Genomic DNA, 22,077 nt, shown 5'->3' on the forward strand with positions numbered 1-22,077 from the left:
AGCTGAGCCACAGCACCACCGAGCGGCTGTAAAATCCCAGGGCAGCAAGGGAAAATACTTCCTCTTTCTGAGAGAAATACTTCTTCTTTGAGACTTCTGGTCTTTAGGTTTTGGTCTCCGATGTGCTGGGCCAGCGGTTAGGCAATTTTAAAGTTTAACAGCACTTCCCTGGCCACTTAATCGTGGAGTTCTCGCTGGTTTTGCTATGCAAATATTGAATATGTTTGGCAGAGCTTGGCATGAAACAACGATTCTGCCTCCTTGATGCGGCTGCTGTATCTTTTGCACGGTTTTTTCCCCACTTCTCCCGCAGTGGGAGGTTGTTGTGATGTATAACTTGTTTGCTTAGCTTTAAATAACAGAAATAACGTGTGTATGTTACTAATTTATAAGCCTGTGTCTCTTCTATCGCAAAAGCAGCTGTCATAATAAACTCCTAATTCGCCTTGTGCTGTGCTGGTATTTATTCATTTGTTGTGTTAGTACCAGACGCTGAGCAGCTGAAAGAACAAATGGGGTTTTTTTTAATCAGGAATAATGTCAGGCAGGTGAAGGGGAGGAAGGAGCGTGGGTGTAACTTGACACGAAAATGAGCAAACTCTCTTCTGTTTACTTGTAAGGCAGGGTTTGGAGAAAGCCAGCTTTGGTAGGCTGGGTGCGTTTGCCAATGGAGGCTCCTGGAACTGCAGGGACCTTTTCTGAAGAATCAGTACTTCGATCACATGCTTTTCCCTCCCTTTCTGGTCCGTGACCTAGCACACAGTTCACTTTCTTATGTGGGAATGTTCTGCGTGCCCCTGAGGCTGTTTGGTGGTGATATTCTTAACTCACATGGAAAAACAGCAAATAAAGGATTCAGTTAACAGCTGTGAATAGATAAGTATGTTTTATAAGCCAGGAAATCAGCCTAGTGTAGGAGTGACACACAAGTCAGTTTATACTTAGATACACATGGAAAAAGTGAAGTTAAAACTGATTTCATTTAGCCATGTCTTTCATTTGCCCATTAAGTAGATATTTATGTTTTTCTTCCTTTGGTCAGATAGAAGAAAACATTGTCATTGTAGTGGTTTGGGGTTGTTTAGAAAAGGTCTTTGTGATTTTAGATATTGTGTGGAAAAAAAATCCATCATGCTGAAGGCATCAGCAAAGAGGTGTCATAAAAGTGGCTGAGGTTTTGGTTAGTGTTCATCATTTGATATACACACCGGGTTGGCATATGGTTGGCCAGAAAGGTCAATCTCCACCCTTAAGAGATACTGAAAACTCAACTGGAGCGGTCACGGAGCAACCCAAGCTAACTTGCCCTAAATCGTTTGGTGTTGATCCTCAGGGGTTAGAGTTGAGAAACCTACTGTAGTTTGTAGGGATCTCTGCAGGCACCCACCGCTGGTGGTGTGTTCAGTGGGGTTCTCGGGGTGGAGGCCTTCATGTTCTGAGGATCTGCTGGAGCTTCCAGGGCTTCCTCCAAATTAGAGAGGAAAAAAAGTAATTTGTGCCAAAACCAACAGTTGCAACAGCGAAGTGAGAAGGTATAGGAGTCTCCGGGGTATCTGTGGGTATGCTAACGCTTCATTAAATCCTTGATTAATGTTAATTTTTTGAAATAAGCAGCTGCAGCAGTTCTCACGGGTTTAAATAAACACAGTTGGTTTGACCATGAATATAGCTAAGATAGGGGAATTAAATGAAGGGTTCTGGCAATCAAACCAGAAAGACGCTGGAAGAAGATTGTATGGCATGGTTGCTTCTGCAAATAGGGACTGAATGGTTCTGTGCTCTCTACTGTTACTTAATCACAAATTAGAGGAGAGATGGCCCATAAGAAACTCAGTACTAGCATGTACAGGTGATTTTCAGGCTTTTTTTCTGACATTGCTGTCCTTCCTCCTGTCCTCTCCTTACATCCAAACACAGTCTTCGGTGTTACCTGCATTGCCATCTGAGATACACACTATATGGTATAAAAAATATTTTGCAGCAAGGTTTAAGGAAGATGGTGACGTGTCAGAAGTTATGTCAATGTTACTAAACCCAGTATCTATTAATGCGTAGTTGATGCATTAGGGCAGCTTTTAGGGATGATGCCACTGTGTTAAACCCTGGCACATCAGTGAAGAAATTCCTGACTTACTGAGGTTGCCAGCTGTATGATGTCCCTTTAAGCAATGCTGTTTCCTATAGCTTTTAGGGCAGCGCATTTAAAAATGTTGCTAATGCTTTGGCATTTTAACTTCAGCATACATCTGTGCCCATGGCAAAATGCCTTCTAAATTCAGTATCCTATATTTGAATCAGGGAAGTGATTGTCTAAATTCTGCTGAGTGAGATGCTTTCTTTGGTACTTGCTCATTTGAAATCTAGAAATCAGGGCTCTGCCTTAAGTGTATTTTATTCTTCTTGTTCAGTGTTAGAAGGTTTGAAGAGCCTGGCAACAGTCTGGCCCTTGTTCAGAGTCCTGTACTCTGCTGTTCTGTAGACTTTACGCTAAGCAGGAGTAGAACAAGCATGTCTAAGACTAATGAGTCTGTTCTTTTTTTTTTTTTTTTTTTCTTTCTTCTCCCCTTTCATGAAGAATAACTAAAACACAAAAATACAGCCCACTGAAAGGGTCAGACCTAATAATAATAATAATCAAAAAAAGTCCTGGCATCCAGTTCAGCTTTTAGGTTGCAATTGACATTTGAAAACTATCTTTTTATGCTAGTCTGGAATTATGATAATAGCAAAGCTAACTATTGTCTTGTTTTTCTGTTGTAGTACAATAGGGTTTGGATCCCAGATACTGAAGAAGTTTGGCAGTCTGCAGAAATCACAAAAAACTACAAAGCTGGAGACCGTTTTCTCCATGTGCAATTAGAAGATGGAACTGTAAGGAGAAAAGCCTTCATTATTGTGGGGTTTGCTGAGATAGTTTATGTAGAAACCTAGGACTCGCCATTACAGGATCTACATGACTTGTCCATATTTTATGCTAACCCTGCAGTGACCAGAACTTTATCATACTGAAATTTGTACAGTGAACCTAAAAATATGAAGAGTGCAGGTCTGCTATCTGTATCGCGTTAGTGTAGAACACATACCTCGAAGGAAAAAGATCACTTCACTTTTGAAACAAGCACTGAAACTCATCTTAAGTTGAAGTAAATCAGAAGTGTAAGACAGGCATGATTCTCTCTCACAGAGCTAGCTGTTGCTTTTTTTCCCCTCAAGTTGTTGCTTTGTGTAAGATTGGTTAATTTTAGTATCCGAGTTCTTGACAAATTTAATATTTTGAAAAAAATATTTCTGCATTTCTGTTCTGTAAAGACAAGTATTAAATGGACCTGTTGAAAGAAACAGAAGTGAGTTTTAAATTTTGTGTAAAGGAAACTGAAGGGTTGCAGTTAGGGATAGTTCTATTGCTGTGTTAAGTTCTGACCAGGTGTTTGCTTCCATTCAGTTGCAGCTGGTCTAACGTTTGCATCTGTACTTGAAATATGCATGTATTTAGAGAGCTAAACACATTCATCATTTTTACAGATTTCAAAACAAAATATTGTAAATAAAGAGAATGTGGCTTTCTTTTAAATAATGAAGGGCCCCATCTTACTTTCATGATCTCCAAGTCCCTTAAGTTCAGTCAGATGTATGGAATTGATGAAATACAAGATCAGACAGGGCTCCATCAACCCTGTAACTTTGTGTAGAGGTAGAACATCAATTTGTGTTTATGCAAACATAATGCATTTTATGATATTTCAAGTAATTTTTGTTGACAGGAACTGAAATACCCCGTTGATCCAGCTGCTTTGCCGCCCCTACGAAATCCTGATATACTTGTTGGTGAAAATGATCTCACCGCACTTAGTTATCTCCATGAACCAGCTGTCCTACACAATCTTAAAGTTCGTTTTGTAGAGTCTAAGCTTATCTACACCTATAGTGGTAAGCAAAGTCAAATGCAAGGTTTAAAAAAATCTTTAAAAAAAAAATAAAATTGTGGATCAGTTTGCAATATGATGTGAGTAATGTTTTCCTCGAGTGTGTTTTAACTCATTCAGGTTTTTGAATGAGTATAGACTTGTTTGTTGATCAGGATCGCCTACCTAGTTTAGCAAATATTGCAACTTTGTATCAGTTTAACTGTTGTTGCCAGTTTTCATTGAACTAACCTATGTTTTATTTTTGTTTTGTACACTTGGTTGTAGGAATAATTTTGGTAGCAATAAACCCCTATAAACAGTTGCCAATATATGGAGATGCTATTATCCATGCGTATAGTGGGCAAAACATGGGGGACATGGATCCACATATATTTGCTGTGGCAGAAGAAGCATACAAGCAAATGGCAAGGTTCAGTATATTGTTTAATGTCCATAAATAACACTTGAATTCTAGTGGTAGTCAGTGTTCCTTGTAAGTTAGTTTAACTCTGTATGTGCCACTGGCTATTAAGAATACCTTTGAATGGTAACTCTTAACTAGAGGAGTAATTCCTTAACCAGCTGAGGAATTTCTAGAACTCGTAACTATTCTCATTCTTGATGAGGGGCAAACCACTGTCTTAGGTGAGTGAATAGCAGTGACATCAGCCTAGAGGTTACAACCAAATGAAAAATGGAACTGATGTGAGACTTGACCACAGTTGTGTTTTCATACGTTTGTTTCATATATATGATTTTTACATTTATACATGCATTTTAGGCATGTCTGATTTAAACTGTCTGTTTATTTGGTTTTAGAAATAACAAAAATCAGTCTATTATAGTCAGCGGAGAATCAGGGGCTGGAAAGACTGTGTCTGCAAGATACACTATGAGATACTTTGCCACTGTGAGTAAGTCAAGCAGCAATGCACACGTGGAGGATAAAGTACTGGCATCCAATCCAATAACCGAGGTAAGTTTCAGAGAGTATCTGTCAAGTCCGTACTCGCCAAGGAAAGAATCGTGACAGCTTCTGAGCATCTTTGTGGATGTTTTAGTGCCTGAGTTCGATATCTGAATTAGAAGTTTAGCCTCTGACTGTTACTGATGGGAAGAGGCAGCCAGCTTCAGGAACACCTGGGTTCTGCCTAATTTACCAGTGGCCCTTTGGAGGCAGTAGTTTGCCTCTAGAGTTTTATCTGACAGCATCCTGTTAATTAGATGATGGAGAAACAATATTGAACAAGTTGTTTGTTTTTATTAATTACAGTAGAAAATGGTTACGGTTCCTTATGGGTGGGAAAATATAGTCTCTATTTCTCACTTTATGTAGTGTTTGACTATTTGACTTGAGGCTTATTTTGAAATGTGGGCCTCAAAATTTAAATCTTGCAGCTCAGTGCTGAGGTTGATCCTTGAGCACCTGAGATTTCAGGAACTTGTAGTTGAGTCATGTTTTGAGAAAGATAATCTTATGAAAGATGCTAGTAAAATGAATATTTAAAGTTTATAATTTTCATAGGCTGTTGGCAATGCGAAAACCACACGGAATGATAATAGCAGCCGATTTGGAAAATACACTGAAATCAGTTTTGATCAGAGTTACCAAATCATTGGAGCTAACATGAGAACATACCTGCTTGAGAAATCCAGGGTTGTCTTTCAGGTGGGTAAAATAAGGTTAAAACCAGTCAATGTCAGAGTGTGCTAATGTACAACGTCAGTACTAATGTACTGTCCTTTACTAGTTTCATATAGAAAATGTTATATGAAGTTCTGAATAGTATGTCCAATCAGCATTTGATTTATTTTTTAATTGGAACTAATCTTTTTTGTAAGAAGAAACTCATTTATTCCACGTTCTTCCCTATGTTAAGTGGAGGATGTATTTCAGGGACAATTCCCTGAGGTAAGTGCAAGAAGTATTTGAGAAATCTGACTTGCAGTCACAATAGTAATGCGTGCCAATTGTATCTGGAAAGGAACAGCATATATAGGGCAGAGGGAGTCTCAGTAAAAAAATGGCTGAAAATCGGTCAGGGCTTATTGCATGTGACTCATGACAGTGTCAGAGCATAATTGTGATAATCTGCTAAAGAAAGCATTTAATTTTATAAAACCGTTTGTATGAAGTTTTGCTTTTTAGTACTATTATAACTTTTTAAGTACTATGAAAAATACTTCTATATATCTGCTGCTTGAGTGATGGTTTGGAAATAGTTAGTTTTCTGAGTTACCACGGGGCAACATTTCAGCTGGTGCTCCTACACAGTTGTTCATTACAGTATTTGTCAGTTCTTATTAGTAGATAGTTGTTCAGGCTGAAGAAATTATTAGAGTAACAGCCTTGGGGAAAACCTTTCAAAGCTCTTGAAGTCTAAGAAGTGCCATTTTAATACTGGGCAATTTCTTTGCCAAACTAGCTTGCAGCAGAATTTAGCCTTCAAGTATAATTATCTCTTTACAATAGTACTGAATATTGAATTTTGAATGTTTTTGTGTTTGTTGTTTCGTTTGGGGTTTTTTTCTGTAATGGTATTCTTTGCTTTAATTTACAGTCGGAGAATGAGAGAAACTACCATATATTCTATCAGTTGTGTGCATCTGCTATGCAACCTGAATTTAAGCATCTTAAATTGGGTAGGTGTGAAGAAAATAACCTACTATTCATTTTTGCAGTGCAGTATTTTGAAGATTGGATTTTCAAATGCTAGGAAGTTAAGTGATTTATAGCGTAAATCTCACAGACTTACAATGGGACTTGCATTTTTAAGTTGCTTAGCTATTAATCCTGCTTGTATTGAACTTGGTAGCAAATCCCTAGTAACTTGAATAGTGCAATAAGTGTCTTTGAAAATCTTATTCTAATACTTTCTTTAGTGACAGATGCCATAATGACAGATTAGGGGCTTGGTTCTTTTATCTACATGGGAGCTTTAATGCCACCTGGGGGAAGAAGACCGTAGGTGTATGTTTACTCAGTCTTCAATCCTGTTTGTTTGTTAGTTAGAACAAGTATTAAGATTGCTAGGAATTATGAATGCTAATTTGTGTCAGTTTAACTGAGTTAAGCACGTGGATTTCTCTTGGAAAAAGAGGGCCTTCAGTTCATTGCTGAAGAGCTGTCATCTGACAGCACTCTTAATTTTCTCTTGTTACAAGAGTTTGTAACAAGTGGCTATCCCAAGTCCCGAATTTGCCAGCATTACAAGTTTTGCTTCTTAATCTATAGGAAGTGCAGAAGAATTTAACTACACAAGAATGGGCGGCAGCACAGTAATAGAAGGAGTTGATGACAGAGCAAATATGGTGGAGACTCAGAAGACGTTTGCCTTACTGGGTAAATTCTTGGGGATACCTTTCCAATAGATTTAAAACTTGAGGGTTTGGGGTTTTTTCTCCTGAAATGGGCAAAGGTGGATTGTTTCTGAAATGTCCAAAACTTTAGTAGTATTTACCAAAATAATTTCTTTCATAGCTTATCCATTGCACTGTTCGTCTGTTTTAAAAGTACGAGGCCAGAGCAAATAGCTGTTAACAATTGGAGTTGATTGTTAATGGTCAAAATCACTAAGGGCTGGAGTCTTCTTGGCCCTTATCTAACATGCTGTGACAGAAGTGGAATTGGAAGCTTCTTTGCCCATATATGGCTTATGTGAAAGCCAAATCAGACTTGAGCTGGCATTTGGGGAGGTACAGGAATTTATGCCTAATCTCTCATTGGATCAGACAGGCAGAAAGTAGGCAGAACCGAGGGTTTGCATAGTAGTCTGTAGAGATGCTATACAATTCTTGGCTGCGCAGCAAAGCAAGTAATCCAGCATTGTGCTATTTTAATTAATTGTACTGTTTCTGAGTATTTAAAATAATGAAGAATTGCTTTTTTTTAGGCCTGAAGGGGGATTTTCAGATGGATGTTTTTAAAATGCTGGCAGCAATCCTACACTTAGGCAACGTGGAAATAAAAGCTGTTGGAGATGAAAGATCATCTATCAGTGTAAGGAAGCAGCTCATTCAGATACCGACATTTTCTTTTATATTCTGTGCCAAAAATCCTTTAGCAATAGTTTTTCTTGTATCTGGGGCTCAGAGCAGCATTCAGTCTGCTATACTAAACCTGAGAGATTTCTCCCTCTTCATCTGTGTAGAATCACAGAGAGTGTTTATGTGAATCCTGGTTTGTGCCTGAGTTCAGAAAGTCTGAACAAAAGACAAAGTGTGGCTAAGAGAACCCCATATCCAACTGACCCACAGCTGTTGGAAAAGCCATTTGGGGCTATCTGCAGGGTACATGAAACAGAGCATTGTCAGAGCTGCTCAGAATGTGTCCCAGCAGACTCCCGCAAATCTAAAAAGCAAGAACACCTAAACATAGACTCAAGTCACTTTTTCTTTCAGCATCTTAATCCAAAGCATCTCACCCAGTCTAAGTTTCTCTCTCCTGTACCAGGAGCTCTGTCCAGTATTATTTTCTTTAGCTCTGCTTGATAATTTGCCAGACGAAGAAGTGAACAGAGCCCCTTCTTTATGTAAAAATAAAAGTCATAGATTGATGTTAGTGGTGGCAGGATTTCACTGTCTAGACAACAGTTAAAGTATTAAATGTAATATAATAATATTTATTTGTCTTCTTTAAAGCTGGAAGATAAACATCTCAATATATTCTGTGAACTTCTGGATTTAAACTGTGACAAAATGGCACAATGGTTGTGCCACCGAAAGATTATCACTACCTCAGAGACTGTAATAAAGCCAATGACAAGAGCTCAGGCTGTTAATGCAAGGGATGCTCTGGCAAAGAAGATCTATTCTCATTTGTTTGACTTTATTGTGGAAAGAATTAACCAAGCTTTGCAGTTCCTTGGCAAACAACATACTTTTATTGGTGTTTTGGACATTTATGGGTAAGAACATCTCAGGAAACCAATTACTTTAAGTTATGCCTTTTCTTTGGAGTTGATAAGAGGCACTTTTCAATTTGTGCTGCTAATGAATTTGGAGGGGTTTCTTTTACTAAAAGGTCATAATCATATAAGTTCTTTAGCATCCAGAGTAGTGGAAATGTTCAGCAACCATAAATATGAGTATTTATTGTAAATGAGATTTAAATTTTAGATTTAACTCTGTATTTTTTAGCTCTGTTACATTAACTTCTAGGGTAGTTTTGAAATGCCTTAGCATCTTCATTAGTCTTATAGCTATTTAATTTTCTTAGGAATATTAGGGTAGCTCCAAAGTCTTACAAAAATACTATCATTTTGTATTTAAATGTCAGGGGACTTTTTTTTTTCTTATTTGACATGTGTTTCAGCTTTGAAACATTTGATGTGAACAGTTTTGAACAATTTTGCATCAATTATGCTAATGAAAAACTGCAGCAGCAATTTAACCTGGTATGTTCTTTTATTTGTTACAGTTCTTCATCTTATTTTGCTTCCATTTTCAGATTATCAATAATGGATATTAGCAAACGCTGTTTGTATTTGACTAATGGATATTTCTGGATAACGGATATCCAGTAATAGATAAAAATATTTTATTTTTACATGCATGCACACACATATATAAATGAAAATTTTTGAGTTTATTTTCTTACAAAACAGACGTATACTACAAAATATATAAATATTTTGTTTCTGTCTTATATATACAATCACACACATGCATACATCATATATATTTTCTTCCTTAATTGTAACCTTACATTTTAATAATTTTCACATATCTAGCATGTCTTTAAACTTGAACAAGAAGAATATATGAAGGAAGATATCCCATGGACTTTAATAGACTTCTATGACAACCAGACTGTCATTGACCTTATTGAAGCTAAAATGGGAATTTTAGACCTTCTGGATGAAGAGTGCTTGGTAATTTAAAGATCCTTGTATTTATGAACTTGTGAAAAACTACATAGATTTTTACAAGTTGGGCTTGTAATCCATATTTTGTCCTTTGAAATGGGAAGTAGAGCATTTTCCTCATAAAAGGAATATTGTTTGCCCTCTGTTTGTTAGTTTTAATTGTAAGCCACAGTCTATTTTTCTCTTAAAAAATTAAGAACCTAAACCTAGATTCTTACCTAGAAGGTAACCCAGCAACTAGATGTCTTTCCCGTGAGGGTAGTGCGGTACTAGAGCAGGTTAAACAGAGGTGTGGTGGGATCCCCATCGTTGCATAGTTTCCAGATTTGAGCTCAACTGGCAGCTTGATCTAATGTTCGTGGTAGTCTTGCTCTGAGCAGGAATTTGGACTACCCAATCCTCAGGGGTCTCTTCCACCAATATTTCTACAATTCAGTTATTCCATGAATCACTAATTTTGATACAACCCCCCCCCTGCCCCAGTCTTTGTTTCCTTTTTTGTAAGTTCTTGTTGAATGACCAAACCTACATCTTTGCTTTTTCTTCTTCAGTCTTACTATTTTTTTTCTCTGTGCAATTCGTGAATCTCTGTTTTTTTCTTCTACATATGTGTAATTCCTTTAAGCTTCTGAACCTGTTGAAATTGCTTTGTCGGGGAAAAACAGGGCAGGGAAAAGTGAGAGCCCTGTTAAAATGGTCTCTAAAAGGTGTTTTGGTAATATTGGCAAGTTGTACTTCTCAGAATCCAAACCATGATGGAGTAATATGGGAGAAATTGGGGAATATTGCCTAACTCATTAGCTTATCTGTTATTCTGCTCATTGGCATTCTCAGGGATCAGATTGTCCCTGATTGCAGGTAGCATCCTCTCAGGACAAAATTGTTTAGGACTCATCAGAGAACTAACTTTAGTCAGCAAATTTGTAGATTTCTTAAAATTATTTGCTACAGGGAGCCACTGGCTAGTCTGAAAAGACAAAAACTGGTTATCAGTCTTCATAACTCGCTGAAGATGCTTTATTCAGACAGTATTTATTGATAGTAAGCAGTTTTGCTGTTTTTAACAGTCCAACGGGGCTTTATTAAAGAGTTTGCCCTTCTCCTTTTTACAGTTACCTCATGGAACAGATGAAAACTGGCTTCAAAAGCTGTATAATAATTTTGTCAATAAAAATGCACTCTTTGAAAAGCCAAGGATGTCAAACAGGTCTTTCATCATTCAACATTTTGCTGATAAGGTAGAGTGTAAACAAACCAGTATTATTTCACCCTGTTCCCAGCAGTAGCTCATTCAGAAAAGAAACAAACTTAGGAAATAGAGGCAATATTAACCACGCTTGTTTGGAACTACTTATAAAATCGATCTTCAATACATAGTACTATTTATTCGTTGGTAATACTGCCCATAACATGCCATTTAAACATAATTGCTTGAGATAATGTATTTGAGAATATAAAAATAAATCACCAAGATAAAGAAGCAGAAAAAGAGTCAATGTATAAATAAGATAGTTAAGATTGTAGTCTGTACATGTTTTAGTCTCAGTTATTTACATTTCAAATGTAGTATTCCTTTTTGGGTATTTTGATTTGAATTCGTAGAATAACGAAGAGAGGAGGAAAGAAATTCCTAATGAGGATAGAAGGAAATTGCAGTTGATAGTGGTTTCTGACAGTTTGTCCTGCTTCTGAATTTACAGTGTGCATGTATGTATGCTTGCCATAACAAAACCGGAAAAAGCAGTTTTGGCCATTGTGTTTAAGACTAATAAAGAGCTGTTGGCCACCACAGCTTAGAGAGTAAAACGTATTGTTTTGCTAACTGTTCATGCATTGCTGAAAAGTTAATGATTTCACCTGTTTGCACAGGTAGAATATAAATGCGAAGGATTTCTGGAAAAAAACAGAGATACAGTACATGAAGTATTGACTGAAATCTTGAAAGAGAGCAAGGTTTGTGAACAATCAGTAATGACTAATTTTCTGAATACCTGCTTTTACTGGAATTCATTCAGATGTGATTTTAAAAGCTTTGTTCTGATAAAAAGATTTTTAATAGGTTAAATCAATTAGTTTATTAATATTTTACAAGTATGTATTTTTAATGTCAAAATAACATACAAGATGGAAAAACACAATATTCAACTTTTTCATATATGTGCAATTACTTTCCTAGTTATTACGAAAACAAAAAGCACTAATATACCTCCCTTGAAGAGCTTTTTGGAATCCTTGAAACTGAACAATTCAATTAGGGGTTTTGGGTTTGTGGGTTTTTTTTTTTCCTATAGTTGTTACATGTAGCTTTGATAGGTAGTTTATCATTAGCAGCTGCTTTTGTTTATTCTTCAAAAGAGATTAAGAGAATGCCAGGGCAGGGAAAACATCAGATGTCCTCTATGTGCCTGCCACTTCCCATCTGCTTGAAGGCCCTGTCCCTTTGAAGTCTACAGCCTTGAGACTTCAGGATTACTATTAAGAAGCTAACTTCATCTGACCAAAAAACATATTCTTAATTTAAATCAAATATTGTGAAAATATAACCTTAGGTGGTCTTATTTTTAACTCTGTTCTGTGTTTATGTCCATGTTTGCTCATACTGAAATAGCTTTTGCAGGCCTACTTAACAGTTGTTGAGTTTTGTGTGTGAAATGTGTTAAGTGCTTCACAACAGACTCAGAGTGGTTGCAACTGTTTCTTCAGTTGTTGTTTGTTTGTGGCTTAAAGATTCAGTTCCAACTCCTGCAATACCTGGCCTAAGCATTAAGATGGATGGGGTTTGCATTTTATGTTATATTAAATATAATTTTTATTTAAATGTTATTAGTTACACAGTATTTAACTGTGATTCTTTCACCACACTTTTAGTTTCATCTGTGTGCAAATTTTTTTCAAGACAATCCAGTGTCCGTTTCACCTTTCAGTTCAACTATAAACATCAAATCTGCAAGACCTGTTCTCAAGTCACCTAACAAACAACTCCGGATGACTGTTGGCAGTAAGGTACTGCGTAAATGTGCTATTCTGTGATGCTCGTACTTCCAGGGAAGTGTACTGGGCAGTCTGAGGCTATGGTGGTGTATTCTGCTACTATTTACGGTGGACTATCCAGTTTTCAGTACAGCAAGAACCAGCCACAGTGCAGTGCTCCAGGTCTGGGTATAAGTAGGTGTGTTTAATTTATAGATAGGAGACTGTTAGGTACAGCAGAACTGTTAAATTTCCTGCGTTTAAGATCTAAACCCTAAGAAAATCTCCCAGTGTCCAGCCAAAACCTAACAAAGAATTAAAAAACTAATATTTGACTTCTTCCTTAACTGTGAATGTTTCATTAGCAAAACTGTTATGTCTGATATTTTCTAGTTCCGGAGTTCTTTGTCTTTACTTATGGTGACACTGAATGCAACCACCCCTCATTATGTACGATGCATAAAGCCAAATGATGAGAAGTTGCCTTTTGAGTAAGTATGCTAGTGGTGTTGAGCTGTTATATTACCTTTAAAATTAAAAGAGTATTTTTCTATTTCACAGTAGCTACATGTCAGCAAGCTAAATTCTTATTGTTGAACAACTTCCCATACAGAACATATTTTTCAAGACAGCTGAAGTAAAAAAATACTGTCTTCTTACAAAAATAGAATCATCCAGTAATAGTTATTGATACCTTAAAAATTCTTTATTAACCTAAAAATTTTCAAGTCGGATATTAGTGTTTGTGTATTTGTCATAACATCCTTATGGGAAAGGTTGTCCACCTTTGATATAAGTTGATGGATATTTTGTTTAGGCGTGTTTGCTCTTGTACAGTATGGATTAGCACCAGTTCATGATTAAGGAATAAAAGACACTGCCATTTTCTTTGTGAACTTCCCTTTTATCCACAGAAATATTTAGAGGAGCTTTAGAAGTCAGAAAAGGTATGAGCAGTGTTGAACATAGTGTTGGCTTTTTCCCACAATTTTGTATTATTTTAATGTTATAATACAGTCGTATATGCCAGATAGGTTGAATAATTTCTGTGTCTAGCGTGATAACCAGTAATTGTAAGCAGGAGTTAACCTTGATGCAGCTATTGGTCTGGTTTGTGGGCTGATGTGTGGAATCTAGTTTCAGTTATACAGGTTTTAGCTGTGGGTAGTGTAATGACAAATGAAATAAAAGCTTTTGTCACATCTGAGTAGGAGGGAAGAGGCAAACTTTTGATTCTAAATTATTTTAAGTGTATTAGCTCATTTCCTTGAAGCCAGACAAAATCTGTCCAAGCAAAGCATGCTACAAGTGGCACTGTTCACTATCAGCAGTGAGACCTCATTATTTTGTGTAATAGCAATGAGGGGGGAAATAGCTTGGATAATATAAAAATATGTCTGAATTAGACTAAAAGAACTTACTGTAAGTCTGTGAAAGAACAATATAGTCATCTGTCAGCCAGAGGGATCTCTTAGCTAGTACTGGACCAACAGTGTAGCGTAGTGCTCTGTGGGCATATCAGCTCTGATCTAGAATCGGAAAGGGTCTTTCCATGCCTTGTTTGATAATCTTGAACCCAGATATCCATGAGTAAATCCTGGTTTATTCATAATCCGTGTGCCAAAGAGTACCTAGAGAGAGTTATTTCCCAATAGACTGCTGAGGGAATTTATTTCTGTGCATGTTTTGTGCTGAGAGTGGCATGATTCTTTGCCACTTGGTGATATGAGCTTTCACAGTTAATATTGAAAAGAAACTGGACTTTTCATAAGAGAAAAATAAATGCAATCTTCCTTTTGTTTTGAGGCAGAAAAAGAAAACTCAGGCACTCCCTATCAATATTAAAAAAAAACAATTAAGACACCACATAAAAAGTAGGGAGCCCTGCATCCTACGGGCAGAAATAGATATCCAGCTAGCAGAACCATAATTATTATAGCATGCCAAACTCAGACAAAATGTAAAATATAACTCTGCTTTTTTAGGTTTGACTCAAAAAGAGTGACTCAGCAACTGCGAGCATGTGGTGTTTTGGAAACTATTCGGATTAGTGCACAGAGCTACCCATCCAGGTAGGGATAGCAGTGGGTGTCTGTATGTCAAAAAATACTTGTGTGTCTCTTAAATGAATTGCATTTGCTAACTTTTCATTTTCCAGGTGGACTTACCTTGAGTTTTTCAGCCGTTACAGCATTCTTATGACACAGCAGGAACTCTCCATAAATGATAAGAAGCAGATTTGCAAGACTGTTTTGCAGCGGCTAATCCAGGTCAGTTTGTATGCACTGATCTATTCTGTATTACAGCATCAATTATTAATAAGGAAGAGAGTGTCTGGTCTACAATAATAAACTAAAAACTTAATATACCTATTGTTTTCTTTTTCAGGATCATAACCAGTATCAGTTTGGGAGAACAAAAATTTTCTTCAGAGCAGGACAGGTTGCTTACTTAGAAAAACTCCGATCAGATAAACTGAGACACGCATGCATTGTGATCCAAAAGCGTGTTCGAGGCTGGCTGCAGCAGAAGAAATTCCTTCGCTTAAAACAAGCAGCTATTACAATACAGCAGTATTTCCGGGGGCAACGGACTGTACGGTAATTTTGGCTGATAAATGAATTTGCTGTTAGCGCATGCCTGAAGGGATATAGAAGGTCAAACTAATGCCACATATTAATTTGGAAGTGTAATTTTTACAAAAGAGCAATTCAGATTGTATTTCCATTTCCTCTTGATTGTAAATATGGACTTGAAAACATTCAAGTGTTTCAGCTGACATGAAGAAAGTACTCTAGCAGATTTCAAATATTGTCTGCCAGATTCCTGAGAGGTCTGTCTACCTGTAAGCTCAGTTCTTAGGTAATGACGGGTGACCCAGTTGTCAGCTTGGGCTTACTGCTTAGCTTCAGAGCCAGAGAAGGAAAAGAAAGGAAGATGGCTCTATGTAGGCTTTGAAATTTTCAGAAAGAGATCATCAGAACACTTGCTTGTGGAACAGATCTCAAAGATTGTGGATAACTCCCTCTCTTTCACTTAGATTGAAGAAAAAGCTGGGTTTTAGAGAGTGGATGCCTGTTTTCAACATCATCTCTGTGTGTGTGTGTCAGAGAGAGAGAGAGAGGTCTGGCTGACTGAGGATGAGAAATCTAACATGACCTGAGTAAACGTTATTGTCTTTTGAATTAAGGCAAGCTATAACTGCAAGAACTCTGAAGCAAACATGGGCAGCTATAATTATTCAGAAATACTGTCGGGGTTACCTGGTCCGTAGACTTTGCCAGCTCATCCATGTGGCTGCTGTCACAATTCAAGCTTATACAAGAGGATTTCTAGCAAGAAAAAAATATCGGAAGGTACAGCCTGTAAAAAATTTTATTTCAGTAACTGGAAACAGCTATTGCTCTATAAGAAAGATGGAGACCAGAGCAATGGTCCCTAATGCTTTACCTTTTGCACGTGTGGTTCTCCTATATTCTACTCTATATTGTTACTATAAAAATACTGATACACAGTAGCTTAGATCTAATCTCTGAGCTACCAAGAACTCTGGATTGTACTTGTTGCAGATAATCTAGTGTGATTACTACAGTGATTCAAATGTGTCTCCAGTCTGAGCATTTCAGTGTTTCAATACTTCCATGAGAAGCATTGTCATTACCAGTGTATGCTGATTAACAGAATGTTATAATTGATGCTGATTGAGGCACAGATAATTGCAGACAGATGTTAATACTTTATTTTAAAGATGCTTGAAGAACACAAGGCTGTGATCCTTCAGAAATACGCTCGTGCATGGCTTGCCAGGCGCAGATTTCAGAATATTCGGCGGTTTGTATTGAATATCCAGCTTTCATACAGAGTTCAGCGACTGCAGAAAAAGCTAGAAGAACAGGTGAGGAGCACCAGTCATTTTATGATTTGTAGTAATTTTTTTATCGTATCTGTTTTATTCAGAGCTCCCATGTTAACCAGAGTCTTATGTGAATTACAATTTCTGTACTTGACAAGACAGGAGAATACTCAAGGGATATGGTCCTTTATAATAAATCACTAGTGTTTTTCCTACATCCAGGGGAGGAGGAATCATCCAGGGTTTTGTTATATTTTTGGGTTAGTTATGCCAATGAGAAGAGTCTGTAATTAACATTTTTTTTTTTTTTCACTGTTTCTTAAGCAGGCTGTTCAACCTCTGGATGGGGTTACTTGTATTAGGATGAAGGACATGTGAAATACTGCTCTGGTGCAACATAGTAACTTTGGGGAATTCCATATTATGTTTATTTTCCAGCTTATTTTTGAGAGCCATACCAGCCAAATCATCTTTAAGATGGTAGCTTTAATCTAACTGTTGGAAACAATCCTTGTTTGAAATAATCATGACTGATATGTGATGGTGAGCAGAAATAGGTCAGGTTCTTCCTTCAGAATTTTATTAAAGTTTCAGGTGTGCATTTTTCTGTTTTCTTTTAACCTCTTTTGGTCATTGTAGAGTAGAGAAAATCATGGTTTGCTGGAACGATTGACCAGTCTGGTTTCAACTCATCTGAATGACGTGGATACAATTCAGAAACTCGAATTAGATCTTGAAAAGTTAACTGCTCAAAAGAGAACATATGAAGAGAAAGGGAAAAAATACAAAGAAGACAGTGAACAGGTAAATCTTAATTGCAATCTGGGTGCTTTTAATTTAGTTTAAATAATTTTTTCAGTTACTGGATTTATCAAATGCATGATTCGAGAGTTACTAAGTAACTTTCTTTTGGGGCGGGGGGGTGGCAGGGAAGGGGGGGAATCTGTATACGCTTGTCAAAATGTAAGACCTTCCGTGACCTATTCCTTCCTCCTTTGTAATTTGTATATTATGCTTGCTTCCTGTGTGTACAGAAAATCTTAAAACTTGAGGATCAGAATAAAGAATTACAAGAACAGAAAGAGATCTTAGAAATAAAACTCCAAGAAAAAACTGAGGAAATGAAAGGTACAATAAGTAAAAGGAATTTCGAAGGAGTTATGAAAGGGTTATAGTGGGGGAAAGTTATAAAGTCAGGTTTTCAGCAATGGTAGATGACTTCTGTTCTAATAAGCAATAAATATAATGACTTCTGTTCTAATAAGCAATATAAATGCTGAATTTAGAGTAAATTAAAAGTTGTTCCTAAGCTTCTCTTGCTTAGAATGTGTAGTGCAAATGCTTTTAATTTAATAATGAAATTAAATTTGTTCTTTCAGTAGGAAAAACTCTCCTCCTATTATGTTTTCTGTCTCATACACATGCATTCCTTCAAAGTGGCACTTCATCCTTGGTTCCTTTCATATACTGCTTTTATTAATCTAATTTCAAAGGACACAGGCAGCACATGAGATGAGGTATACTTTAGATGAATAACATTTTGGTGTTTCAGAACATTTTTATTCTATAACATCACTTGTAAAATTTACTGTGATAATTTTTAGCACTTGAAAGAGTAATTTCAGTCTTAATATGTTAAGGAATGCTCATTAAAACAAAACTTCTCATTGTGGTCATACTGTTTTAATAAATGCACATAACTGCATGAAGGTCTTTGAAATATTGAAATATTTTTTGACAGAGAAAATGGATGACCTAACGAAGCAACTCTTCAATGATGTACAAAAAGAAGAAAATCAGAGAATGTATGTAATCTGAATTTTATTGCCTTGAAATCACATTCATTTTTTATCTTTCCCTGCCTTTCTTTCTCCCACTGTAAATGCATTATGCTCACATCGCTTACAAATCTGTCTGTGTTCTTGGACATTAATGCTAGTACCGGCATACTTCATGTACAGTTGAGGAAAAGCACATGCTTGTTTGTGCATCAGTCACATTCAGGAAATGATATTGTAGACTTGAGACGGTTCTTGCTTTTGAAGTTCCCCATCTTTTCACGTGTCTTTCTGAGAATTGAAAGGCAATTCTGATCATAATGGTTTCTTTGGAGATGTCCTCAGAATTCACATCAGGGTGGAAGAGCAGCTGGTGGCCATACCAGTCAGAATTCCTGTGAAGTGAATATTAAAAGACACAATCGAAAGATTCAGCTTGAAGGAAAGGCAGTGTTTGTAAAGGACATCAGGCTAAAAATACAGGGGAAAACCTTCCCCCCCCGCCTTGATATTTCATTTACATTATTAAAAATCCTATTATTTGGCAATAAATGATTGTTGCTTTGCAGCATGCTTTTATCAGATCAAGTGTTTACTTCCCGGTAGCTCTTCTCCAGTATAAGACAGAGAACCTTAGGTACCAGACAAATGCTGTTCTCTGAAGTGTGAAGAGTGCTTTCTGCTGCTATGTCCTTCGTCAGTGCTGACTGTGGCCATAAATGTAGCAGAAAGCTGATCAGGTGGGCTAACTCTCAGAAAGTGATAGAATTAGTCTTTCAGTGGAAAAAACTCAGTTTTGCCTTTAATTCAGTCCCAATATTTAATTTAGATGTAGGGCAATCTAGGGTCATTCTCGTCCCATTATCATCCATTTTGCAGATTGATTCTGAGGATGTAGGATAGCATTTTCAAGTAATTATGGTTCATTTAAGTTTTATTCAATGAAACATGTCCTTCATATTAAAACAAAACCAAAGCCCACTCTTTCACTTATGAATGTAGGAAAATAAAACCACCTTTTCATTGTCTTGTTTAGGATACTTGAGAAAAATTTCCAAAATCAGAAGCAGGACTATGAAAAGGAAATTGAATTGCTCAAGAGAGAAATTAAAATTCTGAAAGAAGAGAAAACTCAGCTACAGCATCAAATTCAGCAAGCAATTGTCATTCAGGATGGCTTGAAAATGGAAGTAGGGCAACTTACAAAACAAGCACAGGTAAAGTATGATGCATTTCAGTTTGGAGTCTTTGCTAGATAAAGCAAGTAGAAAATGTGTTTTATTTATAGATTACCTTCACCTTTTTTTTATGTCCAGTGCATTTTTAGAATTTGTAGCTAATAAGCTGTATTTGATACATGACCATGTTGCATTACTTTCATGTGGTACACAATACGAATAAGTTATTGTTTGCAGAAATAAGTGCATGTTTTGAAGAGTAATTGTGCCTGAATATTTATACGTGTAAATGTGTGGACCTATTTTTCTTCCTTCTTCCAAGAAAATATTTGTTTCTCAGGGTTTTTTTCATAAATGTAGTTTATAAACTGAACCTGAAAATAGTACTTTTGTGTAAAGTCACATTTTTTCCTCTGAATCAATTCCATGACACAAACATACTTGTTTTCACTACATCGCATTACTGTTTTGCTCTGATGCCTGAGAACCAGATGCTTTAAACACAAAATGTTTTGTCTTTTACCATATGAACTTGTTCTTAATTATAATTATCTTTATGATTTAACTAATACTCAGCCTTTGTCATTCACTTCTTGTCTTAGTCTATAATTTTTGTCTGATTTAGAAAATACCTGAGTTGCAAAAGGAAATTGAACTGCTACAGACACAAAAATTGGATGTTGAAAAGCAGGCCCAGTCTCAGAAGCGAGAATTGAGGGGTAAGCTACATACTAGATAATTCAGAGAACTTACTAAGTACAGTGTGAACCAGGCCAGTTTAAACCAATTTCTTCCATGTTAGCTTTGACAAAAACCCACTTCTCTTTCCCCATCCCATAGTGATTTCATTCTATTCATACCTTTACTCGCAAGGGGAAAAAAACCCGCAACAGGTGAGTTTTACAAAGTGATCACTGAATACTAAGATCTGGGGTACCCCTTTGAAGAAACTCTGATTTCAAACATTTCTCCTTTGTGGTTAAAAATCAATACTAATAACTTAAACTTCACTTAGAATTTAACAAGTAGCTTGTAGAGACCCAGGAATACAGAAACAATATATTATCTAGCTTTCACTCATCCTACCTTTAGCCCTAGGTCCAGTAAATGTCAAATATGCTTAAATAACTTGCTGGGTTGGGTTCTCTTTGGGAACAGGTACTTAATAAGAAACACTACTGTTGTACACTTTGTTCAGTGCTAACAATGTCATAGAGCCCACCTGTATCTGCAGCATTTAATGTAGTAACATAGCACTAGATGACAAATCATCTATACAACTCTAGCCATTCTCCAGATTCAGGACAGAAAGATGTAACTTTGCATTGAGAGCTTGATGTGTTCAGAAAAAGAAAAAAATATTGGGAGGTATACCTATCTAGTGCACCTTACGTGTTCAGAAGTAGAACCCAGTCCCTCATCATATTCTTGTAATAAATCAGATATATTTACTGAGTACCAGGAAAGAAGCTTGTAGATTTAGAAAGATTGATTTTTATAATCAAACTTTATTTGAAATGTGTGGAGAAAATTATTTGTGTAATAAACTTTGTTTTTTTCCAGAAAAGATGTCAGAAGTTACAAAACAACTTCTTGAAAGTTATGATTTTGAAGATGTAGGAAGCAGGTAATTTTGTTCTGAGGTCTCTTTAAAAAAGCTTAAGAAATGCATTTTGCTCACCTGCACGCTATTGATACTGCCTTATATTCTAGACTCTCTACGGAGGATTTGGAACACTTAAATGAGGATGGAGAACTGTGGTTTGCTTACGAGGGCTTGAAAAAAGCTACAAGGTTAGTTCAGTTATTCAGTGTTTTTATAACTCCAAGCTGTGATCTAGAAAATAAACAGAAATATCATTGAGTAACTAATTTGACGGTGCAGTACTGAACATCTGTTTAAGAAATGAACAAACACTATATTATATGACTGGCTGAGCAGCTTAAAATCACTTTAACAAACTTTTACTAAGTCAATGAGATAAGTGTGTATGTGTCAGTCAGGGAAATGTGTTTCCTCTGAGATATCATGCATAACTTTAAACTCCCTTAATGCACAGGTGATGTAATGGAATGTCTGCGTGTTAACCACAGTACTTTGTTTTCACTTTATATTAAATTTGACCCATTGCATCAAGGTCGTACTACATCTGCCATGTTCTTTCTCCCTTTTATTAACAGAGTATTGGAAAGTCATTTCCAGTCTCAGAAAGAAATATATGAAAAGGAGATTGAAGGTTTGAACTTTAAAGTTGAGCATCTTAGCCAAGATATTAATCATCTACAAAAATTATTCCGAGAGGAAAATGACATAAATGATGGTATTCGACTTGAAGTTAGCAGGCTAACGTCAGAAAACCTGGTAAGTTCAAGGTGTAGTAAAGCAAAGTATGTTTCTGTTACTTAGTTATACAATCCAAATATGTTTGTGGCACAACACCCTCAAAATCTTGCAGTCATGTCCTTGAAATCTCAAGGCTCAAAGAGATAGGGCCATCTAAGACTGCACATCCATACAAACTCGTC

At 36.5% G+C, this 22,077-nt stretch overlaps 1 protein-coding gene across 1 annotated transcript in view; it reads left to right on the top strand.

Moving 5' to 3' along the window:
• Positions 1–22,077, top strand: part of MYO5C (myosin VC) — a 36,996-nt gene that overhangs the window by 3,885 nt on the left and 11,034 nt on the right. Inside the window, exons 2-29 of the mRNA XM_035899545.1 lie at positions 2,761–2,871; positions 3,762–3,927; positions 4,191–4,335; positions 4,725–4,881; positions 5,431–5,574; positions 6,467–6,548; positions 7,141–7,248; positions 7,799–7,905; positions 8,547–8,812; positions 9,220–9,301; positions 9,638–9,778; positions 10,885–11,010; positions 11,642–11,725; positions 12,641–12,775; positions 13,136–13,233; positions 14,728–14,814; positions 14,901–15,012; positions 15,131–15,342; positions 15,933–16,098; positions 16,491–16,637; positions 17,235–17,399; positions 17,630–17,723; positions 18,337–18,400; positions 19,410–19,590; positions 20,177–20,270; positions 21,115–21,178; positions 21,265–21,345; positions 21,733–21,913. Coding sequence (XP_035755438.1) covers positions 2,761–2,871; positions 3,762–3,927; positions 4,191–4,335; positions 4,725–4,881; positions 5,431–5,574; positions 6,467–6,548; positions 7,141–7,248; positions 7,799–7,905; positions 8,547–8,812; positions 9,220–9,301; positions 9,638–9,778; positions 10,885–11,010; positions 11,642–11,725; positions 12,641–12,775; positions 13,136–13,233; positions 14,728–14,814; positions 14,901–15,012; positions 15,131–15,342; positions 15,933–16,098; positions 16,491–16,637; positions 17,235–17,399; positions 17,630–17,723; positions 18,337–18,400; positions 19,410–19,590; positions 20,177–20,270; positions 21,115–21,178; positions 21,265–21,345; positions 21,733–21,913 — 3,600 coding nt within the window. The remainder of the gene's footprint in view (positions 1–2,760; positions 2,872–3,761; positions 3,928–4,190; positions 4,336–4,724; positions 4,882–5,430; positions 5,575–6,466; positions 6,549–7,140; positions 7,249–7,798; positions 7,906–8,546; positions 8,813–9,219; positions 9,302–9,637; positions 9,779–10,884; positions 11,011–11,641; positions 11,726–12,640; positions 12,776–13,135; positions 13,234–14,727; positions 14,815–14,900; positions 15,013–15,130; positions 15,343–15,932; positions 16,099–16,490; positions 16,638–17,234; positions 17,400–17,629; positions 17,724–18,336; positions 18,401–19,409; positions 19,591–20,176; positions 20,271–21,114; positions 21,179–21,264; positions 21,346–21,732; positions 21,914–22,077) is intronic.

This window comes from Egretta garzetta, unplaced genomic scaffold (genome assembly GCF_000687185.1).
Source record: "Egretta garzetta isolate BGI_Z169 unplaced genomic scaffold, ASM68718v1 scaffold287, whole genome shotgun sequence".
In the NCBI taxonomy this organism is placed as follows: Eukaryota; Metazoa; Chordata; class Aves; order Pelecaniformes; family Ardeidae; genus Egretta; species Egretta garzetta.